The sequence below is a fragment of the Barbatula barbatula genome (genome assembly GCF_947034865.1).
Source record: "Barbatula barbatula genome assembly, chromosome: 12".
Lineage (NCBI taxonomy): Eukaryota > Metazoa > Chordata > Actinopteri > Cypriniformes > Nemacheilidae > Barbatula > Barbatula barbatula.
The window spans coordinates 12,050,107-12,075,243 of record NC_136775.1 but is presented as its reverse complement, the minus strand read 5'-3'; the positions used below and the strand labels follow the sequence as shown (position 1 = coordinate 12,075,243).

Here is a 25,137-nt window from a genome sequence, read left to right as displayed (position 1 = left end):
ACCCATCTCCTTTCAAACTTCTCACCTGAGGATCGGCTCCCCTGGGGTGAAAACAAACGAAGCATGGGGCTCAATACCAATAAAATACTTTACCTTCCTCAGCTGGAAAATGGTTTACTTATTTGGACAAGAGCAAAATTGTATGTGCAATATTTAGCATAATAATATTTTTCACCCTGAAAATAAAACAATAGAAATCATAGCAGAAATGAATCCTACTGAATTTGTATTTTAAGATGAACAATGTTATGCATTCACGTTTTTAAAGACGACTGAATGTCCTGCCACACTGCAGGTGTTCAGGTTTGACAAATGACCTTGTGTCCTATGAAAAATATGTATGTAACCGGATGTAGGCAAGGGAAATCTGAGGTATGCCTCCATCCCTCCCCCGCACACCCTCTTCACTCTCGCTGTCATCTCGTCGCATCTCTCTTCAGTCTTTCATCCACCTGGCTCGTCGTGAAACCATGCCCACTCACACACACGGGAAAAGCAATAGTCTGGCAACGCGCAGCCGATGACGTGACAATGGCAGGTACCGAATAACGTCGAGAAGAAAAATCCCGTAACCATCCCAGTCCACCTCGACAAATCCACGCTCTGACACGCAGGAACACACGCGCTCAAAAGGGATAGCGGTTTACGCGCGGCAGATGCGTCCCTATCCCCGCTGAGATGATGGCTCTGTGGACGCTCTTCTGCATCCTCGCCATTGTGAAAAGTAAGTTATCTGCCCATATTTTATTCGCGAGGATGTTTGAGTGTATTATGCAGGTTTTGTTGAGCGGCTGAAAGTGAAAATGCGAGGGAGAAATGATGTGGTGAATCAGATCTCTGCTGATGTCGGGGGGGTGTAACAGAATAATGCGCGCAAAGCTGCCTAGTACCACGAATCTATCGCTCTGTTGATGGCATTAATGTCGTAACATTTCATTTGCGAAAGAGATACATTAACCAGATAGGCTATTATGTCCGTATTTTCTTACCAGGCGCCCTCTAAGTTCTTCTGCGCACAGGCGCGTTAATGTGAAATATCGGCGGGGGCATGCTGGGTTGTTTCTCATTGTGCGCAGAAATGCTGAGCTGCGTTTATGGTATTGTGTTTATAAGCCTGAATGACAATGTTCATCATTATTGCAATAATACGCAACCTTAAAATAAACGGAGACTGAAGAGATTACAGTGATTTTAGTAGCCTGTTCACAAAGATGGCATTTCATTTTGATCACTCCTCATTACCTCATAGGTTTCATAGTTGCTTGACGGCCATAAACCAGCGATGATGAGGGTCTTGAGTATGGGGGACACAGAAAAGAATGAATTTGGCGTAATGCTTTACACAGTATTCCAAGTCTTTTAAAGCTGGAAACCCTTGAAATAAGATTTTATTTTGTCACATTAAATAATACAAATAATAAGAACAAAGCCTAGTACTGTGGCTGTTACTTACATGAAGCACACCTGCATGCAGCATGAAAAACATCACAAATGGTTCTAATGGTTACTATATCCTTGTTAAAGACATTCACAAAATTAAACCATACTGAGCTTGTTAAAGTGATAGTTCACCCAAAAATGTAAACTCATCATTTCCTCTTGTTATTTTAAACCTGTATGACTTTCCTTCTTCCACAGAACACAAAATAATACATTTTGAAGAATGCCGGTGATTGATCAACGACGGTACCCATTGACTTCTATTGTATGGACACAAAACCAATGCAAGTCAAAGGATACCGTCGTTGTTGCGTTCCCCGCATTCTTCAAAATATCTTCTTTTGTATTCTGTAGAAGAAAGAAAGTCATACAGGTTTGAAATGACAAAGGGGTGAGTAAATGACTACAGAATTTTCATTTGTGGGTGCGCTATATTGTTCAAGAAGAAAATAATAAAAAAGGACACACACAGAAACTGTAGGCTGGGTTAAAAAGGCTTAGGTACTCCTGTCTATGTGTCAGACCTCCGAAATAATTCACTTAATATACTCTGACTAGAAGCTAATGAGTTTAAAAAAAACCTTAAAATGTGTAAGGGGTTTATTATGGGGTCAGAGGAGGGCCCAAGCTCACTATCCCTCATCGATCAGGACCACAAGTCTCCGTTCTTCTTTTGAACGGACGAAAAACTCTCAAAGAGAGCTCAACGTAAAGACCACGTTTTTTATAAAAAATGACAGATGTGCGTACAGTGTGCAAGTGGTTATGTAAGGATAATGTATAGTCATCACAATACAAACCCCAGGATGATACAAGAGGATTCACAGCATTATCCGAATCACCCTATCGGGCTATTTAGCAATAATGACATGCTGACTGTGTATTATCCAGCATATGACACTGCTGCCTAATAAATACATAAATACATGAAAATTAAATATTGATTTTTCATGTTCTTCCTTTATTATGAGTCTGTTATGAATAAAGTCAATTTCAATATAGAAAACATATGGCCAGGACAGAAGACGAACACGCCAACAGTAAACAATTGCTGTTTTAATCAGCAATTTTAAGTTGAAAATTACTTTTTCTATTCTCTCTCCTTCAGCTCTTTGAATCCTGTACCTGTCCATTGTTATTCTGAGCAATGTTTCGTTGCCTTATCAAGGACTCAAATCTTTAGCCGTATATCAGAGGTTTTATGTACACTATATATCACAACAGTGAAGTCCCTCAGTTTAAATACAGTATTAAAATTTTGTGTCAGTATGGAACAATTGCAGCAAATTGATCGATTGGGATATTTACAGAAGGGATCGTTCACCCAAAAATGAAAATTCTCATCCTTTTGAAGAATGTTTGTAACCTAACAAACAACGGTAGTAGTCATTTGCATGTATTGACACAAAACAAAATAGTCAAGTGGATAAGTACCACTGTTGTTCGGTTATGAACATTCTTCTTGTGTTCTGCAGAAGAAAGAAAGTCATACAGGTTTGAAAAGACAAGAGGGGGAGTAAATGATGACGGAATATTTATTTTGGGGTGAACTATCACTTTGAGACGGTCAAGTTTATGCAATGTTTACAAGCCACATTGTACTGTCTGCATTCACAATTACAATGTATTATGTCTGAGACAGGTTTTAAAATCAGGGCTTAAAGTAAATCAAAAATACTTTGTGGTTGTATTATTTAATGCACATCCTGTAAAATCAACATTCTGACATTAGAAGCAAAGGTTTGCGATAATGAGACATTCTCTTATTAAGTGCCACCAAGTCAGAAGCACACTTATGTTCAGGTCAGTGAGAATGGGAGAAAAACTATGCAAATTATAATTCTTTGAGTTCATGTGCTAGATCTAAAGAGGAAAAAAATATATTCAGATTCTTTGGTTAAAACAACTGTATATGGAATAAATGGCACTCTGTTGCTTTTGAAAAAAAAAGTTTTATCCAAAGCTTATATTCTTCATCGCCATTGCACAATTTTATTCAGGTCGTTTAGTGACTTGCCATTAACTTCTCCAGTTATTGTCTGAAGAAGTGCTGGCTCCCATGTGCTGAAATGGTAGATTCCAAAGCATGTAAAGGGGAACAGGTCTTGCAGTAGTCGGGTATCAGTCGCTGAGATGTAAGAATGCAAACGATAGCTTTCTTCATGTATTATAGACATCCTTGGTTGAGACACCGTCCCAGCCAAAATATACGTGAATCAATATTCATTTCCTCTCACCTCATCCATTCTGCCCGTGCATTAACAGTAATTACTGTCAGCATCTCTGTCCTGGCTCTGGTGCGCTAAACGTCCTGCTTTTCACCCACTCTTTATTAAAGGAGGAGCAAATTTGGCAGTGATTTGGACTAAATACAGACTTGGCCTTGAGGGAGCAGTAAAAACAGACAAAACCTGTTGTGGAGTGACATATGGCCCAAGATCTGATCAATGGTGGAGACACAGAGGGTCGAGACCTCTCCACCTCCTACATTAAAGCTTTAGTCACTCACACCAGCACCACAGCAAATGCTACACGAACCAAAGACGAGATTCATGAGATAAATGAAGGTTGTTTTCCAAGCAGCACACTGCCTTGTTGAGGAGGAGGATGATCATAAAGACAGAGATGTTGGATGCCTACATATGGTGGAACTGCAGGCACAATGTGAGTTGAGAAAGTGAAGTGGAGTGTGTTGTTTCAAAACAGAGACAGATCTCAAACCTGCGTGGTTGCATATTTAGCAAATTGCATTGAACTTAGACGGTCACATGCTTGCTTTGCTGTCTTTTCCACGAATGCAGAAAGTGATGCACATTTTGAGAGCTCAACGAAGGGCACCGAGCGACTGGAGGTGCGGATGGGAGGTTCACCTCCTGGTCTATTTTTAGCATTTATCATTCACAGCTCTCTGCACACACACACACACACACACTTGCAGAGAGTCTCCCTTACTTCTGGTTAGGCAAACTCTCAAAGGACTCTCAAGGACATTGCTGAAACTTCTGATAGTGTAGTGTTTACACCCTTAATTTTAGTCACTCTCTTTTTATCAATTTTAAACTCTTTCGCTGTTTTATATAGAATGTGGTTTAATGTATATACTTTGTCATTCATGCTGGGTTAACAACAAGATTGTCTTCCTACCGAAAATAGCTAACAAGTGAAGCTTTTCTATTATTACTATTTTTACAAAAAAGTGTTATCTATAATCTACAGTGTATGTTTTAGAAATTGATTGTGATTCTGAAATAAAAGAATTGGCAGATGTGCAAACAGCAAAAGAGCATATAGATTTATGAATATTAATAACTGAGATCGTTCATTCTGTGCTCATCTCTAATGTGTTTGCCATTATATTGCTCAGCCAAAAGACACGCACAGATTGTTTCTTGAGAGGAAGTAGTGTTGACTGTGCTTGAATTTGATATCAAGATCTGTCTGGTGGATTAACATAACAAAGATTAGCAAATAGTGCTTGATTTTATCCCAATCCAATCTTTCTTATAGATGGGCACAGACAAGCTCAGACTTGCCATTACAAATTAGCCAAAAGAAAACTCTGCCAACACAAGCTAGACACACACTTTAATTTTTTTTTTCTTTTTTCATTCCTGTATGGAGCTTTCAGTGAAGTATAATGATTTAGCAGATTCAGAGTGCTATTGATAAGAGCAAAAAAAGATTTTAAGAGGCCACATTGTTTCAACGGAAAATGAGAGGACCAGAAGTTGAAAAGCTTAAATTTTGACCCCAAGACACTTTGCCTTCATGGTGTATTCCATTAACGATTCTCGAATTTATAAAGCATAATAATGAAATATAAATACTCATTAATACTTCAGTATATAGCGAGATTCAGTATTGGGCAAGTTACTGAGAAAACGTTATTAAATACTAATTGCTAATTACAAATTCAATAGTTGGATTACTGTACAAATGACTCTCTCCAAAAAGTATTTCATACCTATTACTAATTACTTTCTATATCCTACATCAACTTTGTTCACTTTCAACATACATTTTCATGATAATTTACTCACCCCTGTTGTCATCCAAGATGTATATGTATTGTTTTTCTTTAGTCAAAAATAAATTAAGGTTTTTGATGAAAACATTCCAGGATTATTCTTCATATAGTGGACTTCAATGGACTCCAGACAAAATTACAGTTTTAGTGTAGCTTCTAAGGTCTTTAAACGATACCAGATGATGAATAAGGGTCTTATCTAGCTAAACGATTGTTTATTTAAAAAAAATTTATATGCTTTATAAACACAAATGCTTGCCTTGCTCTGTTCTGTGAAGCCAATCACGACTTCACGTAATACAAATGTGGAGAAGGAGGACCGTTCAAAAGTTGTCGAATGTTCAATGATACATATTCAATTGTCTTTGTGTCAGTTTTTTGTTTAAAATTGTCATTTCGTGTGCGTATCCTGGATTCCGCCTACGTCAAGCATGACATTTTCAACGCAATTACGTAATACGCAAAGTCTAAGAAATAAATAATAGTATACCTTTACTTTAACTTTTTAGGGGAAAAGTCATTAAATTACAGTAACTAATTACTTAGTGACTAGTTACACCCATCACTGGCGACATTTAACCTTTTTGGAACATTTTTATCATAAATTCTCATTTTGTCATTATAGATATTGTTCCATTTTTGACAGAACATTGCAGTCATATTGGACAGAACAAACAAGTCTTTCTGATAAATATTGAATTCCTTACTGCCTGGCAAACTACTGTACAGGTAAATTTGGCCTAGAATTAACTTACAAAAAATATGTAAAAATGTTAACCAAACAAGCCGACTCTCCCTCGTGCCCTTGTGGATTGGCTGCAATTTGTGTCATGCAGTAATATAATAGCTCTCTATGGCCTGCAATTTGTTTGGTCTGTCTTTGGAAGCCTGTGCTGTTTCGAATGTACAGATGGTCAGATCAATGCCATCAGCTTCAAGCATTTATCTGAAACACAGACTCGTTCGTTTTGAATTGATATCTCTTTCCTTCTTTTTTTAAAAGCATGTGCTAGAGAATGTACTGTAAGTGTACTGTAGCACAAACATGTAAACACGTAATGCAAGGCTTATGTATCGCAGCAGAATGTCAACATGTGCTTTTCTCCACTTGCATGTACTGTGTGCATGAAATCTAGATTCTTTTAGAATATAGTTAATGAGTAGAAATATTAAGTTTAAAATATGAAATGAAAACTGATGTATTACTAATACTAGACTTTTGTTGATTTACCACTTAAATCAGTATAACATGATAAAAGGGATTTGACCTATTTAAAATAAAAGTTTTTCTCACCTTCTGAGTTGTTACAAATCTGTATAAATATATTTGTTCTGATGAACACAGAGAAAGATATTTGAAAGAATGCATGTAACCACAAACCACACAGTTTTTGGACCCTATTGACTACCATAGTAGGAAAAATTACTTGACATTTCTAAACTGTATGACTTCCTTTCTTTTGCAGAACACAACAGAAGATATTTTGAAGAATGTTTGTAACCGAACAACGCCGTTGTTACCGCCATTGTTCGGTTACCAACATTCTTCAAAATATCTTCATTTTTGAGGATGAGGGTGAGTGATTGATGGCAGAATATTCATTTTTTGTTCTTGTTAACAATTTTAATGTGTGCACATGAAATACTGTTGGTTGATGTGATATTAATAAAGTGTTTCCCCCCAGCCTTTGTACTTACAAGTACAAGTAGTCGGTTAGTTATAGAGAGAAAAAGTGTTGCCTCCACAGTATTTTCTGACAGGAATTCCACATGCAGGGAAAAGCACAGGGAAACATTATAAGCACTTCAAGAGAAACTGAAGACACCATCCCACTCCCTGTCTTTATATAGCACTGCAAACATGCACAAAGAGACTGTGGGATCAAGGAGAGAGAGAGAAAACATGCTGATTAATTAAAATACCTTCTGCCTGAACACAACCCCACACAACAATGTCTAAAGGAGGAGAGAGAGGCAGAGATGGATCAGAGAGGACAGGAGAGAGAAATAGCTGGAATTATAATCATCTAAGCACCTCTGCTCTAAATGCGTCATACTGTGTGTGCTACAAATTGTTATTTTATTTGCTGTACCGCAGATGTCTTCAAACATAACAAAGCATGTAACTTAATATTTATGTACCACATGTCTTAAAATGCAACTTTCACTTTAACCCAATATTCTTGATCCACCAAAAGGACCTTGGCTTTGTCTAATACCTCTAGTATTTACATTACAGTACATACTATAAATCAGACAACAAAATAAACACATTGTCATTGACTTTAAGCACTAAACTGAGCAGAATAGGATGCAGCGTATATAGTTGATAAAGACAGATTCAAAGGCTTGCAGGTGAAGATGCACAGAGCAATGTAGGGTTTATGGTGTGTTATTAGAATCTTCATTGATCTGCTCCGTAAGGCCATCATTCCTGTCCAGTGGACACAGCAAGAACAGCAAGGACAGGCCAGTGAGAGATAAATTGAGAGAGAGAGAGGGATGGATAAGTGTCAATGAGGGGACTCAGTAAGCCTCAGAAGAAAACAAGATGAGAAAAGTCGACTCCAACATGCTGCATTATCTGTCTGTGCAGAGGACAACTGCTCTGTGACCCAGCAAATGGAAATGATAGCACTTTCTGTGTTGGTAGCTACATTACGTTCAAATGCAACTGAACGTTTGACTCAAAACCCTTGTCAGCTTCCCCATGTGTGTTTATTTAATATGTAGTAATACTGATTGGATTGCAATATCTGGTGTAATTGTGCTGAAACTAAAACAGCTTTCACATGATTTGATGAGCAGGACAGCATCGACGGCACAGATTTGTAGGTGCTATTAGTCAATGGAAAACAAGGTTTATTAAGCATGCACTGATGGGTCTCTGCCTGTTACTCCCAAAAGCAAAGCAAATGTTTTGTTTGACTTTCCTGGCAAAGGCTCAAAACTGCCGTCTTGTTTACTAAACTGCATCATCCACCAGGCCCGGCGCCAGGCCAGTAATAACAGGGGGGAATTCATATTCTAAGGGAGGGCAAACCAATGAAAAACTAAAAACTCCCCAGCTACAGAAATACTATTTATATACCTAGTTATTTGCAGAGCCGGACAGTAACGGAGTACATTTACTCGAGTACAGTACTTAAGTACAATTTTGAGGGATCTGTACTTTACTTGAGTATAATTTTTGGGGAGTACTCATGACTTTACTCAAGTACATTTGAGAGGCAAATATTGTACTCTTTACTCCGCTACATTTCTATCCATAACCGTAAGTACACGTTACTTCTAAAAAGGAAAAAGAAAAATCTCGGAAACCACCAATTAGTTTTTTCCCTCTCAAACGTGATTGGATTGTGCAGGCGCCACTTATTGGGCGAGCCTATCAGCAACAATCACCCAGACCTCAGAGCTCTATCATTTGCTGTACACAGCTGTCAATCAACTCACGTCTGCATGACATGTCCTGTGTACACTTCCTCATTCAGGACATCCGCGATGAAGCTAAAGTGACATTTCTTCACCAAAACAAGAAGCTAATAAATGCACGATTGAAGAATATGTGTTTTGTGTGTATTTTCATGCGATTTGGGGGTATTTTTATATGAATAAAGAATAAAGGTAAGGGAAGAGTAGCCAATAGCGTCATATAAAATGCTAAATATAACATGAAATGAACTTGAAAACATCGCGACCGGTCAGCTGATTTTCTTTAATCATTATTATTTTCTCTTCTTTGCTCTATGCTGCGTGTATAACACGGTCAGGTTCAGAGGTGTGTCAGAACATTGCTATATCGCCTTCTTTGCTGGTTTAGGTTTATTGATTTCAGGGGCGGCGTTTGTGTATGGCCCTAGCGTTCAGAAAACATTGTTGAAACAAAGTACGTGTGCATAATGAGACTCATTTAAGATAATTAAACTACTTTACACTGATGTGTACATGTAGCATAGGCGTCGGAAGCATGTGTATTTGAGAATGTATAAACACCGTTAATTCACATAGCGTCATTGACGTATAGTCGGTAAGACCGAAGATATGTAGTTTTGACGTGACATCATCGTAATGTTGGTTCGAAGCTCTTTTTGGCTAAACTCGTTTGTCTGCATTTTCCACATTTAAGATCATATACAGGCATTTATTTTCAATAAAACAAAGAAACTGTCTACAAAATGCCTAACAGTGGTTTTGGAATCAAGTGTGAGGTTATGGGTAGTGGGGATGGTCTTTATTTTCCCAATTAGTTGGCATCCATTTAATAATTTTAATAAATCGAATAATTTACACTATTGTTATTGTATTTCATTCATAATGTACAACGCTATCTGTGAAAAAAATATATTGTACGGAAAGACTTTGTAGTGCAGTCGCAGTTTAGGCTATTATGTATTTTGCGATTTGCCACTAGCTATGCCAGGATTAGCTTAAAAATGAAAAGAATCAAGGCTTAACAACCCTGCGACAAGGTAAGACATGTTTTATATTTAATCTTGTTTGCTGAATCTGATCAATGGTTGGTTTATATTTTAGTCTCATAGTCGATTAACGTAGTCGTTGGTGGTGGTTATGACAACATCTGGCTGGGTTATTTTTTACTACTTTAAGTTTTGTGGTTACATATATGTGGTATCATTTGGTTTCATTGTGGTTCGTTTTTGTATGGTCTGAGGAAATTTCGCCATACCCTAGGTTTTGATGAAACGCCACTACTGATTGATGAAAAAACAGAGAAACTCACATGTACACACAATTGTTAGCTGAATTGTATTTTCTAATATTACTCATTAATGTAAGCCGAGTATTTGCTTTGATGTTCTTGAGTATGCGGTGTCTTGTTTAAAACTGTTCGGTTCAAATGTGGGTGCAAAAAATCCATTAAAACTCTAGCAGAGGTGAAAAGAATAAAGCATGGTAAAAAGATTAAAATTACTTTATTTTACTTTAAATTCCTTTAACATTCTCCAAGGTATTAACATTAACATTTTTCATAACTCCATGTAGGACGTTTCTGTACATAAGCACTGTGGCAGTAGTAATGCAATATTTAGAAAATGTACTCTTGTACTCTTGATACTCAAGTACTTTTAAAAACATGTACTTCAGTACTTTTACTTAAGTACACATCTGACTGTAGTACTTTTACTTGTACTTGAGTAAAATTTAGCAAGGGGTATCTGTACTTTTACTCAAGTAATGAACCTGTGTACTCTGTCCGCCTCTGGTTATTTGGACAAAAATCATGCATTCATATCAGAAAACAACTGTTATTGTACAACTGAAAACGAACACATATTTAATCCTCAAAACAATTGTTATGTAGTTTGCCACAATTTTGCAATAATTACATTACACAGATGGTGGCGGGTGCATATACTGTACATTATCATTTACATCGTAGTATATAACTAAAATAGTCAAATTTACGAAATAGTCAGTAAAGCTTAAGGCGTCTGCATTTCATGGAATAAAATTTCAACTTTATGTGTTCTTTCCACTCATTTGTGCATTTGTTGTCAAGTCTTTCTCAAAAGTGAGTTTTATCCATAGGCGTAAATCACAGGTCGGACAGGTGCATCATCCGCACACGCTCTACTTGCTTGTGCATCCAGCGTCCAAGCACAAAAAACGCGTAAACCAATGACAAGTGACATTTTTAGTCATAGCAATAAATTGATAATAAATATTCCCAACGATTTATTACGAGTTATAATTTATTAAAGTATTGTTTTTGTCACTTATGTCCCAACCACTTTTCAAAACAAAGGTATGCAATTGGTTTTATCAAGTGAGCCTTTCTCGAGTGCAGCATGACCCTTCACTGGTCAGGGAAAATACGCTCTAAGGTTGAGAACGAATTCTCGCAAATTGCTTTTAACGCTTTTAATTGCTTTTAAGTGTCAGTGCATGTTTAAATGCAGTCACAATTGATGCCATTGAAATCAAGGTTTTCCCAAACGTTGTCAAAACCTTTGCAATTGTCCTTGTCTCATGCAAAGTATCCATTTCTGTGCGCAGGAATTTTTACCCCCTCTAACAACACTGCAATCCAATATTTTAGAAATGTGAGATTCTTTGATCTACAATGTATTTTCTCTTTGCAGGCAGTCATGGAGCAGATACAGAAGAGAGACTGGTCGAACATCTTCTTAATCCGGCCCACTACAATAAACTGATCAGACCGGCAACCAATGGCTCTGAATTGGTGACAGTGCAACTGATGGTCTCATTGGCCCAGCTCATCAGTGTGGTAAGAGGAGGCACACTTGCTTTATAACGTTGACACTGTGCCATAAATGCTACAGTATTTAAATGTGTTTATGGGTAGTTGACAAATAAAGATAACATGTGTCCAATTGTGTGACAGCTAAAATTTTGAAAATAAAACCCCAATGAAGATAAAACTCTATTATGCTATTTTATATGATAAATATTATTAATAAAAGATGTATTGTCAAAATAAAATGGATTGCTGTATTTTGTTTGTTTGCTGTACTTAACATAATCATATCACATTAACACCTTGGAATTATAAGGTTCTATCTAATGTTTTTGTAAAAATTGGGTTATTCACATATTCTTATTCTGTTACAACGTGTTAATATGTGATATTTCTTCTTCGCGTTTTGAACATTTTGGGACAAAAAGGTTTTATCTGTAAAATCGAATGGAATACAAAAACTGTGATGCTCAAAACCAAGCTCAGACTGCTCAGAATGCAGATAGAACCTTATAATTCCAAGGCGACGAATTCTCTAATCACATTCTTTTTGTGGTATTATGCATCTTACCTCAGTAAGACTACTCAGCTTTAGTTTAGAGCTGTTAGGCTCTGAGGTCATTTTTCTGCCTGTGTATTAGCATGTTTTTGTGCACTTTGCTGGTCTGTACACTGTACGCTGCAGAGATGGACAACAGGAAATAGCCATCTCTGTTCCCACAGGTGCAGAAAATTACCCATGGTTACTGACCATTCATCATTCTACGCTAACCCTTCAGCTGTCAGCCTATTACACGCTTCCTTTATGCCCGTAATGGATTGTAAATCAACAGCTTACTTACCTGGGTTAAAAGCTGGAGGAAAGCGGCGTTATTCCGGTGTAATTTATCTCCGGGGGGCTGCTTGGCTCGGCTTTTAATGTCCATGACTCATAAAAACCTTACGGTCATACGCCTAAGACTGTAGCTTTCGTTGGGAAACAAGACATTTTGAATAGTCAAATGAGCAACTATAATGTATTATATTAATCACTATGCAACAATAGGGATTTCTATGCATTTGGACAATGTATTTATCTGTATTATGAATTGTATTTTCATTTCTCTGTTTCTCTGTGTTTTTGTGTGGACAGCATGAGAGAGAGCAGATCATGACCACTAACGTCTGGCTTACACAGGTTAGTCTACATTAACATAATTTAACTTTTTTCCAAACACACACGGTTACTTATCGCACATCTAAATGTGGACATAAATACATTTTCAATCTTCAATTCTTAATTTATATTTAAGTATATGAATCAATAGACTTGTATTTTTTAACACACCTGGTTATAAGTTCTATAACCTAACCCTAACACACACTCCAACCCTAAATTAAAACACTTTTTGCAATAAAAAATACATTTTCTATAACCTATTTAGGGAGGTTTTGCTTGGATTTGTCAGATTTTGCTCACTTACAAATTTGTCTTTAAAATATAAGTACCTAGTTTTCCTCATAGGGACCCAAACATGTTTCAACAAGGTCAAAAGTTACTGGTATTACTATGTTTGCGGGGACACACACGCAAACACACACACATGCAGACTTTGGGTGTGAAAATGCTGGCTTGGCCTATATGACCCTAGATGGCATTGAGTTAAATCACGCCGTATATTTACTGCTCAACTCTCTCATGTTTATGCACGTGCACGTGTGTGTAAATAGATATGCACTGTATGTTAGAATGAGACAAAACATCTCTAAGAGACTATTCTCTCTATCACACACGTGCTCACCCGCACACTGTATACATCTTCCTGTCTCTCTCACTCTAAATCATGTGCTCATGGTCACTATAACCATAAATGCCAGTTAGGAGGAGTTATTGCTGCTGTCAGTGCTGGTTACCTATAAAATAATTGTGAATGTGTGTGTTTTCATGTCTGAGGCTGTATCCGTGTGTGTGTGGTTAGTGTATCGGACTAAAGAGGCACTGTACAATGTACAATAATTACTTTGGTGGTCAGTGTCTGGTCAAATCCCAATGGGAAGTGTGTTGAATTGCCATCATTCATTTGGTAAAGAACATTCATCCGCCTTTTTGTGTACATTTCTGTAAGACAATCATTATTTATTATGTCTAAGTGCTGTTTTATGCATTCTATTTAATCTCACAGCATTAATCGGCCTCAAGTAATTATTTAAAATGTTGGTAATCTAGTTTATTAAACTATTTTTCGTCAGTAATGAAATGTGACATCGCCGTAATATATACTGTACACTAAACACATTGATGCTTCACTGAGAGCAGATACTGTATGTGATAGATGAGCGTAATCTTAACACATATGATGATTGGTTACACGTCAGCACAAAGTGATGGTTTTATAAAGGGAAAGATTTATGGTTTGTTCTTGTTGATGACTGTATCATGTGATCTCTGTCGGATTGGTTATGCTCAGGAGTGGCAGGACTACAGGCTTACATGGAACCCAGATGAGTTTGATGGCATGAAGAAGGTCCGTCTTCCTTCCAAACATATTTGGTTACCTGATGTTGTCCTTTACAACAAGTAAGTCTCAAAGATCATCTTGCTTCCAATTGAATTCTCTCGTTTCATAACTAATCTTGATATCCATCACCACGTCCCTCTCGTCTCCTGTCCATCTTCCAGTCATCTGAGAGTAGATAACGCATTAGCTGTGTTCCTGTGTAACGTTACCTGACCTTACTGTAAATAAAGCATGTTCCTCCTTTATAACAGTCATGTCACCGGGTGGAAGAAGTTTAAAATTCAGCCTAGTTAACACCAGTCTGTCTCCTGTGTTTGACTTAATGCATTATTCATAAACCTTCTACAGACTCTCAAGTCTGGAAAATGTTGCTTCAAGTTCTAATTTTTTCTTTCTCATTATATGTTGTGTATTATCTGATGTGTCTGTCAAAAGCTAAAGATATTAAAAGCCACCATCATTTTTTAAATTCCGTAAATACCAAAAAATTGTGTTCTGGTTAGAGTGAGGTTAAACTTTATCGGTTACCACTTTAGGGTAAATACCACAGTAAATAATTATAATTATTTTAATTTCTTAAGTTTATTTATATTTTAAATAAGCAAATCTACAGATATCAAAACACCTACACTTTTCGGAAATAACAAGTACACTTATCCATTTCATCCAAAACAATTTACAGCCCTTTGTTGTGGATTGACCACCTAATGCCGATTCTTTAAAGGTCTTAACCACTTCAGCACTCTGATCAGGGAGTCGGAGTCATCAAATGTCTTTCAATCATTTATTTGTACAGGGTTTCACCATGTAGCATATACACATGCTGATATGCATTGGAGGTAGTTTCTGCAATGAACAATAAACAAAGTTAATAACTCAATGTCTGACATAAATATTTCCATACTGTTAAAACAGCACATTTCAAATGAAGTGATAATTCAATTAGCTTGCCATTATGCAACTAGTAACTACGGGATGCAAACAGAAGGTGCATATAAACAACTTATTGTTCATTACACCACATCCTCATTACGAAATGAAAACATATAAACTGTAGAATATATATTGTACGTCCGAAACATATTACATTAGAAACGTTAGCAAGATTAGCCGCGATGCTAGCGTCACTTCCACATGCGTTTCACGTAATAAATAGAGTATCAAAGATCACAAACCGCCAAGAACATCACAGGCTTAGATACAAACAGATTAGCAGTTTAAACATCCAGTATACAAAGTCATGGAGCAAATGTACTTGGTCAGTAAGTTTGCCCTGCACATAGAGATCCTGTACTAGTTAAAACGGCTTCACATTTGTCAGCTCTGTATGCGTAACCAATAACGCGTAATTTACGCCAAACACGTATGACACTAGAAGTTGCGTCTTTACATAATAAAGCTCCCACCTTATACAAACCCAAAGCATCAGTATGTGATATAAATAATTCACAACACCTTCCAGAAAAGAAGTTTATCCAAATGTGCTATAGCTATTTTAAGCTAATACATGACAAAGATTATTTGAATGTACATAAAATATACATAAAATGGCCCTGACCTGTACTGACAGAAAAGCATATTTGAGATTTACTTAAGAGTATTTTAGTGTACTTATTGCTGTGTTTCTTTTTTAGTAGCCTACTAAATACTTTCTTGACAGTCAATGCTCAATGTTAAAGTTTATATTGTAACAATTTAATGTAAATGATATATAAATAGTAAACTATAGTATACAAAGTATAATGTTAAGTTCACAAAGAACACTTACAAAGTATAGTAGTTTACTAAAAGTATACTTTCAAGTACACTTAATAAACTAAAAAGATTACTACAAGTACCAAACTCTGCAGGACACTGACCCTCCAGGAATAAGTTCGGGGACCCCTGTTTTACAGTATGTACCCAGATTGTTCCCAGGGTGTTTTGGAGTGTTTTATTTTGAAATGTGATGTTTCCAGGACATTCTCAGAACATGCCCACTGAACCTTTCCAAAAGTCACAATATGGAGTTCTTTGAAGGGTTGGGGGGACGAATTTGGCCGACCTTCACAGAACATATAATATCACTGTCACAAAGCATATAATGAAATGCCAATATTATGTATAACATTTTTGAAATGCATGTATCATATTCATGTGATACAAATCTAGTAATGCTGGTAACGATTCTCTCTTCCCAATCAGTGATCTGTGTATCAACACGTCACATTTTGGTATTGGTACAGTACGCTTGGAACCTCAATCGAGGTGGTACTAATAAAATATCAGTTACTAGGTACTGTATCCAGTGGAAAACCACACAAAAGTGAGCCGTACCACTATGCAATCCAAAGAAGTACTGAAATAGTACAACATCTCTGTCACATATAAAACTAGGACTACATACTTGCTTTATGAAATACACTTAAAATAAGCTTGAACATTGGTTAAGTATACTTAATAAAACAAACTTAAGGTATACTTATTTTATTTGTAGGTTTGTTCACTAAAAATCAATCCCATGATCTTTGCAAATGCAATACTTAGTAATTGGTACACATGCTGTTGATAAAGTATCACGCCTAAAACATTCCTGCAAAGTAAAATAACCACACTGTCTCCTTCCTCATCAGCGCTGATGGGATGTACGAGGTCTCCTTCTACTCCAACGCTGTCGTCTCCTATGATGGAAGTGTCTTCTGGTTGCCACCGGCCATCTATAAGAGTGCCTGTAAAATTGAGGTGAAGCACTTTCCATTCGACCAGCAAAACTGCACGCTAAGCTTCCGCTCATGGACATACGACCGTACGGAGGTGGACCTGGTTCTCCGTGCCGATGTGGCTAGCATGGACGATTTCACACCCAGCGGAGAATGGGACATCATCGCCCTTCCGGGCCGTCGGAACGAAAACCCCTCTGACCCGACCTACGTAGATATCACCTACGACTTCGTCATCCGACGCAAACCCCTCTTCTACACCATCAATCTCATCATTCCTTGTGTGCTCATCACTTCGCTGGCCATTTTGGTGTTCTACCTGCCGTCGGACTGTGGGGAGAAGATGACTCTTTGTATTTCCGTGCTCCTGGCTCTCACTGTGTTCCTGCTTCTTATATCCAAAATCGTGCCGCCTACATCCCTGGACGTCCCTTTGGTTGGGAAGTACCTGATGTTCACTATGGTGCTCGTGACATTTTCTATAGTGACGAGCGTGTGTGTTTTGAATGTGCATCATCGGTCGCCCACCACACACACCATGCCGCCGTGGGTGAAGCTTGTGTTCCTCAACAAGCTCCCCGCGCTGCTCTTCATGCGGCAACCGTGCAACAGTAGTGAGCGGCAACGCCTGCGCCAGCGCCGCCATGCCGATGAACAGCAGGAAGGTGGCCGAGGGGGTTTGGCTGCAGGGCTTATGGCGGGGTTGGGCTTGGCTGGGTCTTCTTCAAACAGTAAAGAAAACAATGAGGCATGCACTTGCTACGTGAACCGAGCCTCAGTGAAACAGTTTGGGGCCGAGTTGGGTGGCGGGGGAAGTGGGGGGTCAATGGATGGACTAAACGGGTTGAGGGAAGGGGGCAGAGAGGCCAGGGAAGGAGGTTCCAATCCATTGCAGAGCTCTGCTGTGCCTAGAGGTAAACAGCAGTCACCTACTGTCCTCACACAGGCCCTGCTGGCCCAGGCCTGCCCAGGGTTCGAGGAGGCTGTGGATGGAGTCCGCTTCATTGCAAACCACATGAAGAGTGAGGATGATGACCGTAGTGTGAGTCATACATTTTCATATATCTACTCATACTGGAGGTGTACTCATGTTTTAACATGCACTATGATAGTCACGATTATTGATTGATTCTCCTCTTGTGTTCCACTGAACAAAGTCATGACGTTTGAGAATCACAACGGGAGTAAGTAAATGTTCATGGAAGTTTGTTTATTTGGATGGGTTGTGTTTTTAAGTGCTTCTATATTATTGTCTTACCCTAAATGACCTAAATGTGCAATGCTGCTTAAAAAGCCCCCGTACCAGGTTGTTGATTCACTCCAGAAATATCAGACGTAAACATTTAATCTCATTCAAGCCGAACCAACTTTAAATAGAGATGATGTAATCTCTAAATTACTGCTAAGCAATGAAGCACACAGTATGTTCAGAAGAAAATATTTGGCCTTCCAAAACTGAGGACTTGAGACCAATTTTTGTCTTATACCCCATCAACAATATTCTATAATAAGACTGTCTCCAGTTTACATCAAAACAGTAGTGAGCTTTAAACCCCATCTCAAAACTTTCACATTCTCGTTTATTTTCACGTTCAAGCAAACACGCTCAGATCAATATACAGCTCCACATTTGTGGCTTAATAATCGCTAATGTGGAGGCTTTGACAGGCAGCCCTAAAGCATTAAAACAGATATGTGGTCTTTAGCCAAAGCACAGCAACCCATCAGCACTACACTCAATGTTGATGTTTAAAAGGCTTGCAGTTTAAATTAGCTTGTGCATCATCAATAAGTCTCACTATATCTTATGCAGGATACTTATAAGAAAATAATTGTATTGAAACTAAATTCTTTTGGTTAAAAGTGATAAAAATTCAGTGATAAAAACTATAATTTTAACTATAATAAACAGAGATGGCAATAGGGGCAAACGTTATTGCAGAAATATATAAAATATACTTATTACAAAATATAGATACTGTATGTTGTGATGTTCTCTATAAACACACAAGAAAAACCTTTTTCTTACATCTATTTTTCATAAATATAATAATCCATATTTATCTTATCATCTATATTTTATCATGTGAGTAGGTCACTTTCAAAGTATGAATCATATAGATTAAAAGTAAAGATGTGGATCGATTCCAGTTACGCTCAGACATTTTCTTGTTTTTCTTACATTATGGTCATGATTTGATGTTGTGTTTTATAGGAACAATCAGCTGTATTTTTTTTTAATCTCAGCAGTATTATTAAGGGCAGATGCCTTCTCCTCAAAGAGGAAGACTATAGACAACGTGGGATAAAATTAACAGCGCTCAGTAAATCTGTCAATCATTTTGACCTGCACGCAGTCTCATCCCCATGGTAACAAGACATCTCCATGCCAGCTCCCTTGCAGCCTTTGCCGTGGTCACGGTTCAAGTCCCCTGTGTCTCACCTCATCAGAGCACTGTGGCGGAATGAAGTCTCTGTTCGCATTAACCTTCTCCCTCACCCTGTTCTCTCATCCTTTCTCTCTTTTTCTCACTCACACCCACTCAATCCCTCCCAGTTTCCAATCTCATGTCAACCTTTCACTCTTGTTCTTTTTTGCCTCACCCAAACATTTCATATCTGACTCATCTGTGTCCTGTCTGCCTCTCTTTTTGACATTTCCCTTTTCTCTTCTCTTCCCTCTTTTCAGTTTTTTCTGAATTTACAGAAATGGAAAAAAAATCAAGAAATCATCTGGAAATGGAATTCAATAGTAAAAATTTATAATTAAATAATGTTTCACATTTGTCAGTAACACCCAGATTTTTTCGCAACAAGTTTATACCTGTACAGACTCCTTTTTACCTTCTATTCTTTCTATCTTACAGGTGAGCGAGGACTGGAAATACGTCGCTATGGTGATCGATCGGCTGTTCCTTTGGATCTTTGTGTTTGTGTGTGTCTTTGGCACGATCGGAATGTTCATTCAACCTCTGTTCCAAAACTACACAGCCAAAACTATCACCCACACACCTGGCTGACTAATCACCAACAGACCCAATCCGCCATCAGCTGCACAGGAGGGCGAAGGGAAAAGGGGAGGTCTGCCCAAGAGGAGGGGAACTGTAACATGTCAACGTGTCACTCTGGACTAATATTAGATTTATACCAACCTCGCTTGGAATATAACAACACAAACACACAGTGGGGATTTGGTCCAGTATTCTCATGCAGGACGTCTGGTCCACCATCCTCTCCTTTTAGGTAAAAGTCACGCTACCAATCAGAGAGGGTGGAGACACCTATGTACTTTGCAGCCAATCAGCACTCTGCAATTTGAAAGTCATGCACCGGACACAAACTCCACAATGAGCTTTCTGCTTCCTCAAGTAACACCTGACTTCCATTTGTGACCTGCTCACACAAGCAAACAATGCATTTAAATGCCTGTTCTTTATCATTGTTTTCAGGTTTTTGTTATTATACACTTCGTATTATCTAGAGGCCTGTCTTCATAGTGTATTGAAAATCCAACATTTGTTTCCGTGTGAACATACCGTATGTCTGGTCCTTTGAAACAGAGCTTTGATGCAGTATTGTATTATTAATATAATCAACCAATGCATTGAAATGATACAACACACAGCATTAGGAAAGAGGATCCAGGATAAGAGAGCAAAAGATTGAGCTTGTGGAGCAGGCGAGTGACTGAGGGGTTTTGATTTATAAACAGTTGGGAGTCTCTGTTGGAGACATTTCAGAGGTCCCAGAGCGGAAAGGCAGACTGGCTCATACATATGCAGCAGAGTCGTAAGGCATCTTAAAAATCCTCCAGGCAAAAAGGGAGAAACTAACAAAGGTTTTGTTTAAATTCTTCAACTGTTTATTGGTCCAGTTTCTCAGATTTAAGAAACGAATTGACTCCAAGCGGAATTGCAATGATGTTAAGCCTCCTATAAAATTGAATCTTCCCTTCTCCATTTCATGCCATTCTCTCCTATTATCGCCTGCTTCTTTTCAGACTCTCCTCTTCCCATCATTCCTCTCTTCCCTCTCTCGTTACTGTAATTAAAGGTCTTTGTACATTGCGACAGGCCTATGTTGTGTGCAGTTTTGTGTGCAATGTCACATGTAATTGTGACTAGGGTTGGGTATCGTTTGAATTCTATCGATTCCGATTCTGCTGATCGATTCCCAGTTTCAGTTCCAACGTGGAAATAAAACATTTAGATAGCAACCTGTATGGCCATTTAGCCTGCTTATTGACTGGTTTACCAAAAGGAGCCCCATTTTGTGTATATATACACATAGCAACCAGGTTTTATCCGATTTATTACCATTTGTATTATCATAGCATAATTACATCATGGTTGAGTTAATATAATGAAAATATGTCAATTTGTGGTTCCTGTGCTTTATCACAAGTTATCACATGGACCACAAAGTATCTGATTCCTATTCCTTTCAATTCCGATCCGATTCCTAGCCTTTCAATTCCGATTCCCAACCCTAATTGTGAGTGCATACGCGTGTACCAAGACTGTATTCCAGAATATAGCCCAAGTTCAAGAGGACGATGCACTACACCAAACCACATTTATTTGAAACTTAAAGGGATAGTTCACCCAAAAAGGAAAATTACTTTATTATTTATTCACCGTCATGTCATTGCAAACCTGTATGACTTTCTTCTCACAACGAAGATATATTAAATAATGGTAACCAAACAGCATTGCCCCCATTAACTTCCACTGCATGCACACAAAACCAGTAAAGGAGCAATTCTGGGATTTTTAGGAGGATCTTTTGACAGAAATGCAATATAATATACAAAACTATTTCTTCAGAGGAGAACCTTACATAATGAACCGCTATGTTTGTATTACCTTAGAAGAAGCTATTTCTACCTACATACAGAGAGGGTCTACATACATTGAATTTGCCATGTTTTCTACAGTAGCCCTAAACGGACAAACAGCTCTACAAAGCGCGTTTCCTCTACCGTAGTCCATTGTCCCTGACTTTACAAAGGGGGAAAAACGTCTACCAACTAACTCCTAACTGCTATCTCGCTGTCAGATCAAACCCCTTTAACAGTGTTGGTACTTACTGTTAGATAGCTCTGCCCTAAAATGTGCTGTGCAATGCAAGCATGAAATGCTTAGCTTTAACATAGCTTAGAACACGTAAATAAATGCAAATGAATAAAATAGGCTAAGATGACACGATATACAAGCAGCACATTCGTTCCAGATAAACAATGATGCTAATATCACAACAACATATCTTGGTTCTAACTAACAAACAAAAAACAATGCTACCCACATACTGATCCGGATCAAAGCAACCTACTCGGAGGGTGATTTTTAGAGGATCTTTCTCTCCAACGTCTCTCTGCTGGAAAGTATCCCCATAGATATTTGAGTATCTCTGCTAAAATCCTTAGTAACGTTACACCGGGTCCTTCTGGAAAGTCTTTATAATATTAACGCAGGTCCAAATCCACAGACCCTTTATTTTATGTAATAAATAAGCCATCAATCTTTCTACAGTATTTCAAATGCCCACATGATCTCTTTCCTGCGTCAACTTGAGAAAACGCACGCCGTTGTCTCAGCCGTCGACAACTTATTGTACTGTGGTGGCAACCGTCGTGTTTCGAAAGGTAGGGGTGAGCGGATGTGAGCAAAGGCTTGAGAGATTGGTTGCGATTCTCAAACTCACCGCTAGTGGCCGCTATATGTCCCACTCTAGACCTTTAAGACTTTAGCTGTACTTGAAAGAAAGTCATGAAAATGCAAAGAAAATGTCTATTTTCTACTTTCTATTTTTAAACACAGATTTTGTCGATCACTTGTGTCATTATTTAGGAATTATAAAACGTAGGTCAAAAATGGTACAGTAAATCAGCACATCATTTACCTGCTGACACGTCATGAGTCATGATTACAATGCGAAGCAATAAAATTGCCATCAACATCAGCTAATTGGACCTACACATCCTTTCAGTTTGCACGCCTTCACCACTTTTTGGCCGAAAAGATATCCGAATGGATTCCATCCTCGTACTAATATACAGTAGTTCATTAAGGGAGCAATTCCCAAAACAATCTTTCAGAGAACAGATTATACGAACACGTTCACCCACGGATTAAAATCTGAACCACATTTTCAGAGCGCCACAAATCACCTCACTTATTCACTGCCAGTGCATTGTAACGTACGCCATGAGTTTTCTGCATGCAGTCATCGTGCTGCTGGCTCTCTGTTGATCTTCTCATGCCTTCTCTCACCAGCACTGTTAAGCAGAAAGCCCTATTACAAACCACAGAACTGCATAGTGCCGGTGCTTTATTACGTTAATGTATCCTAACCATTAGCTCTTTTAAGACATAACAGTAAAAGAGTGCGAGTCATGCTCTACACGTATTACTTGGTCTTTGTTTGGGCTCCAAATGGCAGGAGTTCTCTAATGACTCACTGTGCCCTTGTGTTCACTCACTGACATCAGCAACACAAGGCTGGATTCACCAAACAGGGTCTCTTAATTCATTAAAGCATCCTGTCTGTGTGTGTGTGTGTGTTTGAGAGAGAGAGAGAGAGAGAGAGAGAGAGGGGGAAGCATTTTATATCAAATTCTGAAGTCTCTTTTAATTCATCAGAGAAAAATTACATGGAGGAAGTATGATATGCAACACCACAATTCAGTATTGCAATAGTACAGAACTGTGACATCACATTGATTCTGTGTCAAAATGTGTTCTGGCCAACAAGAGTGCACTGTCTTATACCCGCTTCATACACTCACTTCCCTCCCTTGGCTGACCTAACATCCCATATATTCTGTTAAATAAAGATTAGAAATGTATTATACCATCTCTTTGTGATTGATAATTCTCTGGCTTTTCACAAGCACAACAACACTAAATATTTGTGTATCTCATTGACGAAATGCAAATTTTCAGTTCATCTTTTTCCTTAAAGGGGTAAGTTCACTAAAAAAATTATTTCCTGAATTACTCACTCTCAAGTTGTTTCGCACCTGTATACATTTCTTTTTTTCTGATAAACATGAGATAACAAACAGTTCTTAGCCGCCATCGACTATAGTAGGGAAATTACAATGGCAGTCAAAAGTGCCCCAGAACTGTTTGCTGTCCTACATTCAACAAAATATATTATTTTGTGTTCAACAGTACAAACAATTATAAAGTCAAGGTGTACAAGAACTGCTTGGTCATCAACATTCTTCTAAATATATTTCTGTATTCATCACAAGAAATGCAGATTTGGAACAACTCGAAGGTGAGTAATGATGACGTAATTTTTATTTTTGGGTGAACTAATCCTTTAAATGAATCAAAATGGCAGAAACACTTAACCGTGGATTGTGCTGTTCCTCTGCCCAGAGATTTGTTTACCAGTCTATATACTCACATTCACTCACATAGCCACATCCTGACAACATAATAAATTCATGTCTTATTTCAGGTTTGCTGCTCATCTTCCTTTATGAAAGCTCTTCGAGACAACTGTTTATGTGACGTGCCGTTTGGAGAAAGGAAATGCACTTTCATGCATATAATATATGTGACCTTTCATTTGTTACATAACCTTTTGCGTGGTCCTCCCTTAGTGACAAAAATAGAACGAAAGGAGGTTTCATTTGTGAATAATAAATAGAAAGCATTAACATTATCAAGCTATTATCTGGTGTTTAAATACTGCCCTCTATTGATAAAATGTGTCGCTTAACAATAACAATTCGAGAACAAGAAGCAACTGTGCCAGGAGGCAGGTATGATAGTTCCCTTTCGAGAGCGGTCACGTCGACATTGCGGAGACCGCATATGAAACTCCTCCTCTTTTTCACTTTTCCTGAAGTCCTATAGGATAACGCCAGTAAAAAAAACTGGCCAATTGTCGCAAGACATGCACAGTATGCAAATACTGACGAATCTAGACAGTATAAATACAGTGCATGTGACGACAATCCTCAGAATCTTCTTTTTCACGCTGGCATCATTGAAGACGCAACTAGAACTTCTTTCACCGCATCCGATGGCTTCATTCTGTCGTCTTTGCGTCTTTGAGGATATTCATGAGCACTGCATTGCCTGCCTGGGCCTTGCTCACGCGGAGGATGCATTCTACGAGTCTGCTTGCGTGCACTGTGCGGACCTGCCGGCGCGTGTCTTGAGGACTCGCAGGAACATCGCTCGTGGATTCATAGGGTCGAGGCTCACCAACGAGCCACTGGTGAGTCCACCCACC

At 38.3% G+C, this 25,137-nt stretch overlaps 1 protein-coding gene across 1 annotated transcript; it reads left to right on the top strand.

Annotated features, from left to right (window-relative positions):
- The first annotated feature begins 412 nt into the window (after window positions 1-412).
- chrnb2 (cholinergic receptor, nicotinic, beta 2) lies at window positions 413-23,738 on the top strand. The gene is made up of 6 exons (XM_079470008.1): window positions 413-724; window positions 11,572-11,717; window positions 12,820-12,864; window positions 14,135-14,244; window positions 16,798-17,926; window positions 19,752-23,738. The coding sequence occupies exons 1-6, from the start codon at window positions 679-681 to the stop codon at window positions 19,902-19,904; spliced, it is 1,629 nt and encodes a 542-aa protein (XP_079326134.1). The 5' UTR covers window positions 413-678; the 3' UTR covers window positions 19,905-23,738.
- Window positions 23,739-25,137: the final 1,399 nt, after the last annotated feature.

Bases quoted from the DNA above. Each gene is read 5' to 3' on its own strand.
- chrnb2 (XM_079470008.1), top strand. From the start codon at position 679: ATGATGGCTCTGTGGACGCTCTTCTGCATCCTCGCCATTGTGAAAA. The intron at 725-11,571 runs GTAAGTTATCTG...TTCTCTTTGCAG, and splicing joins CATCCTCGCCATTGTGAAAA to GCAGTCATGGAGCAGATACA. The intron at 11,718-12,819 runs GTAAGAGGAGGC...TTGTGTGGACAG, and splicing joins TGGCCCAGCTCATCAGTGTG to CATGAGAGAGAGCAGATCAT.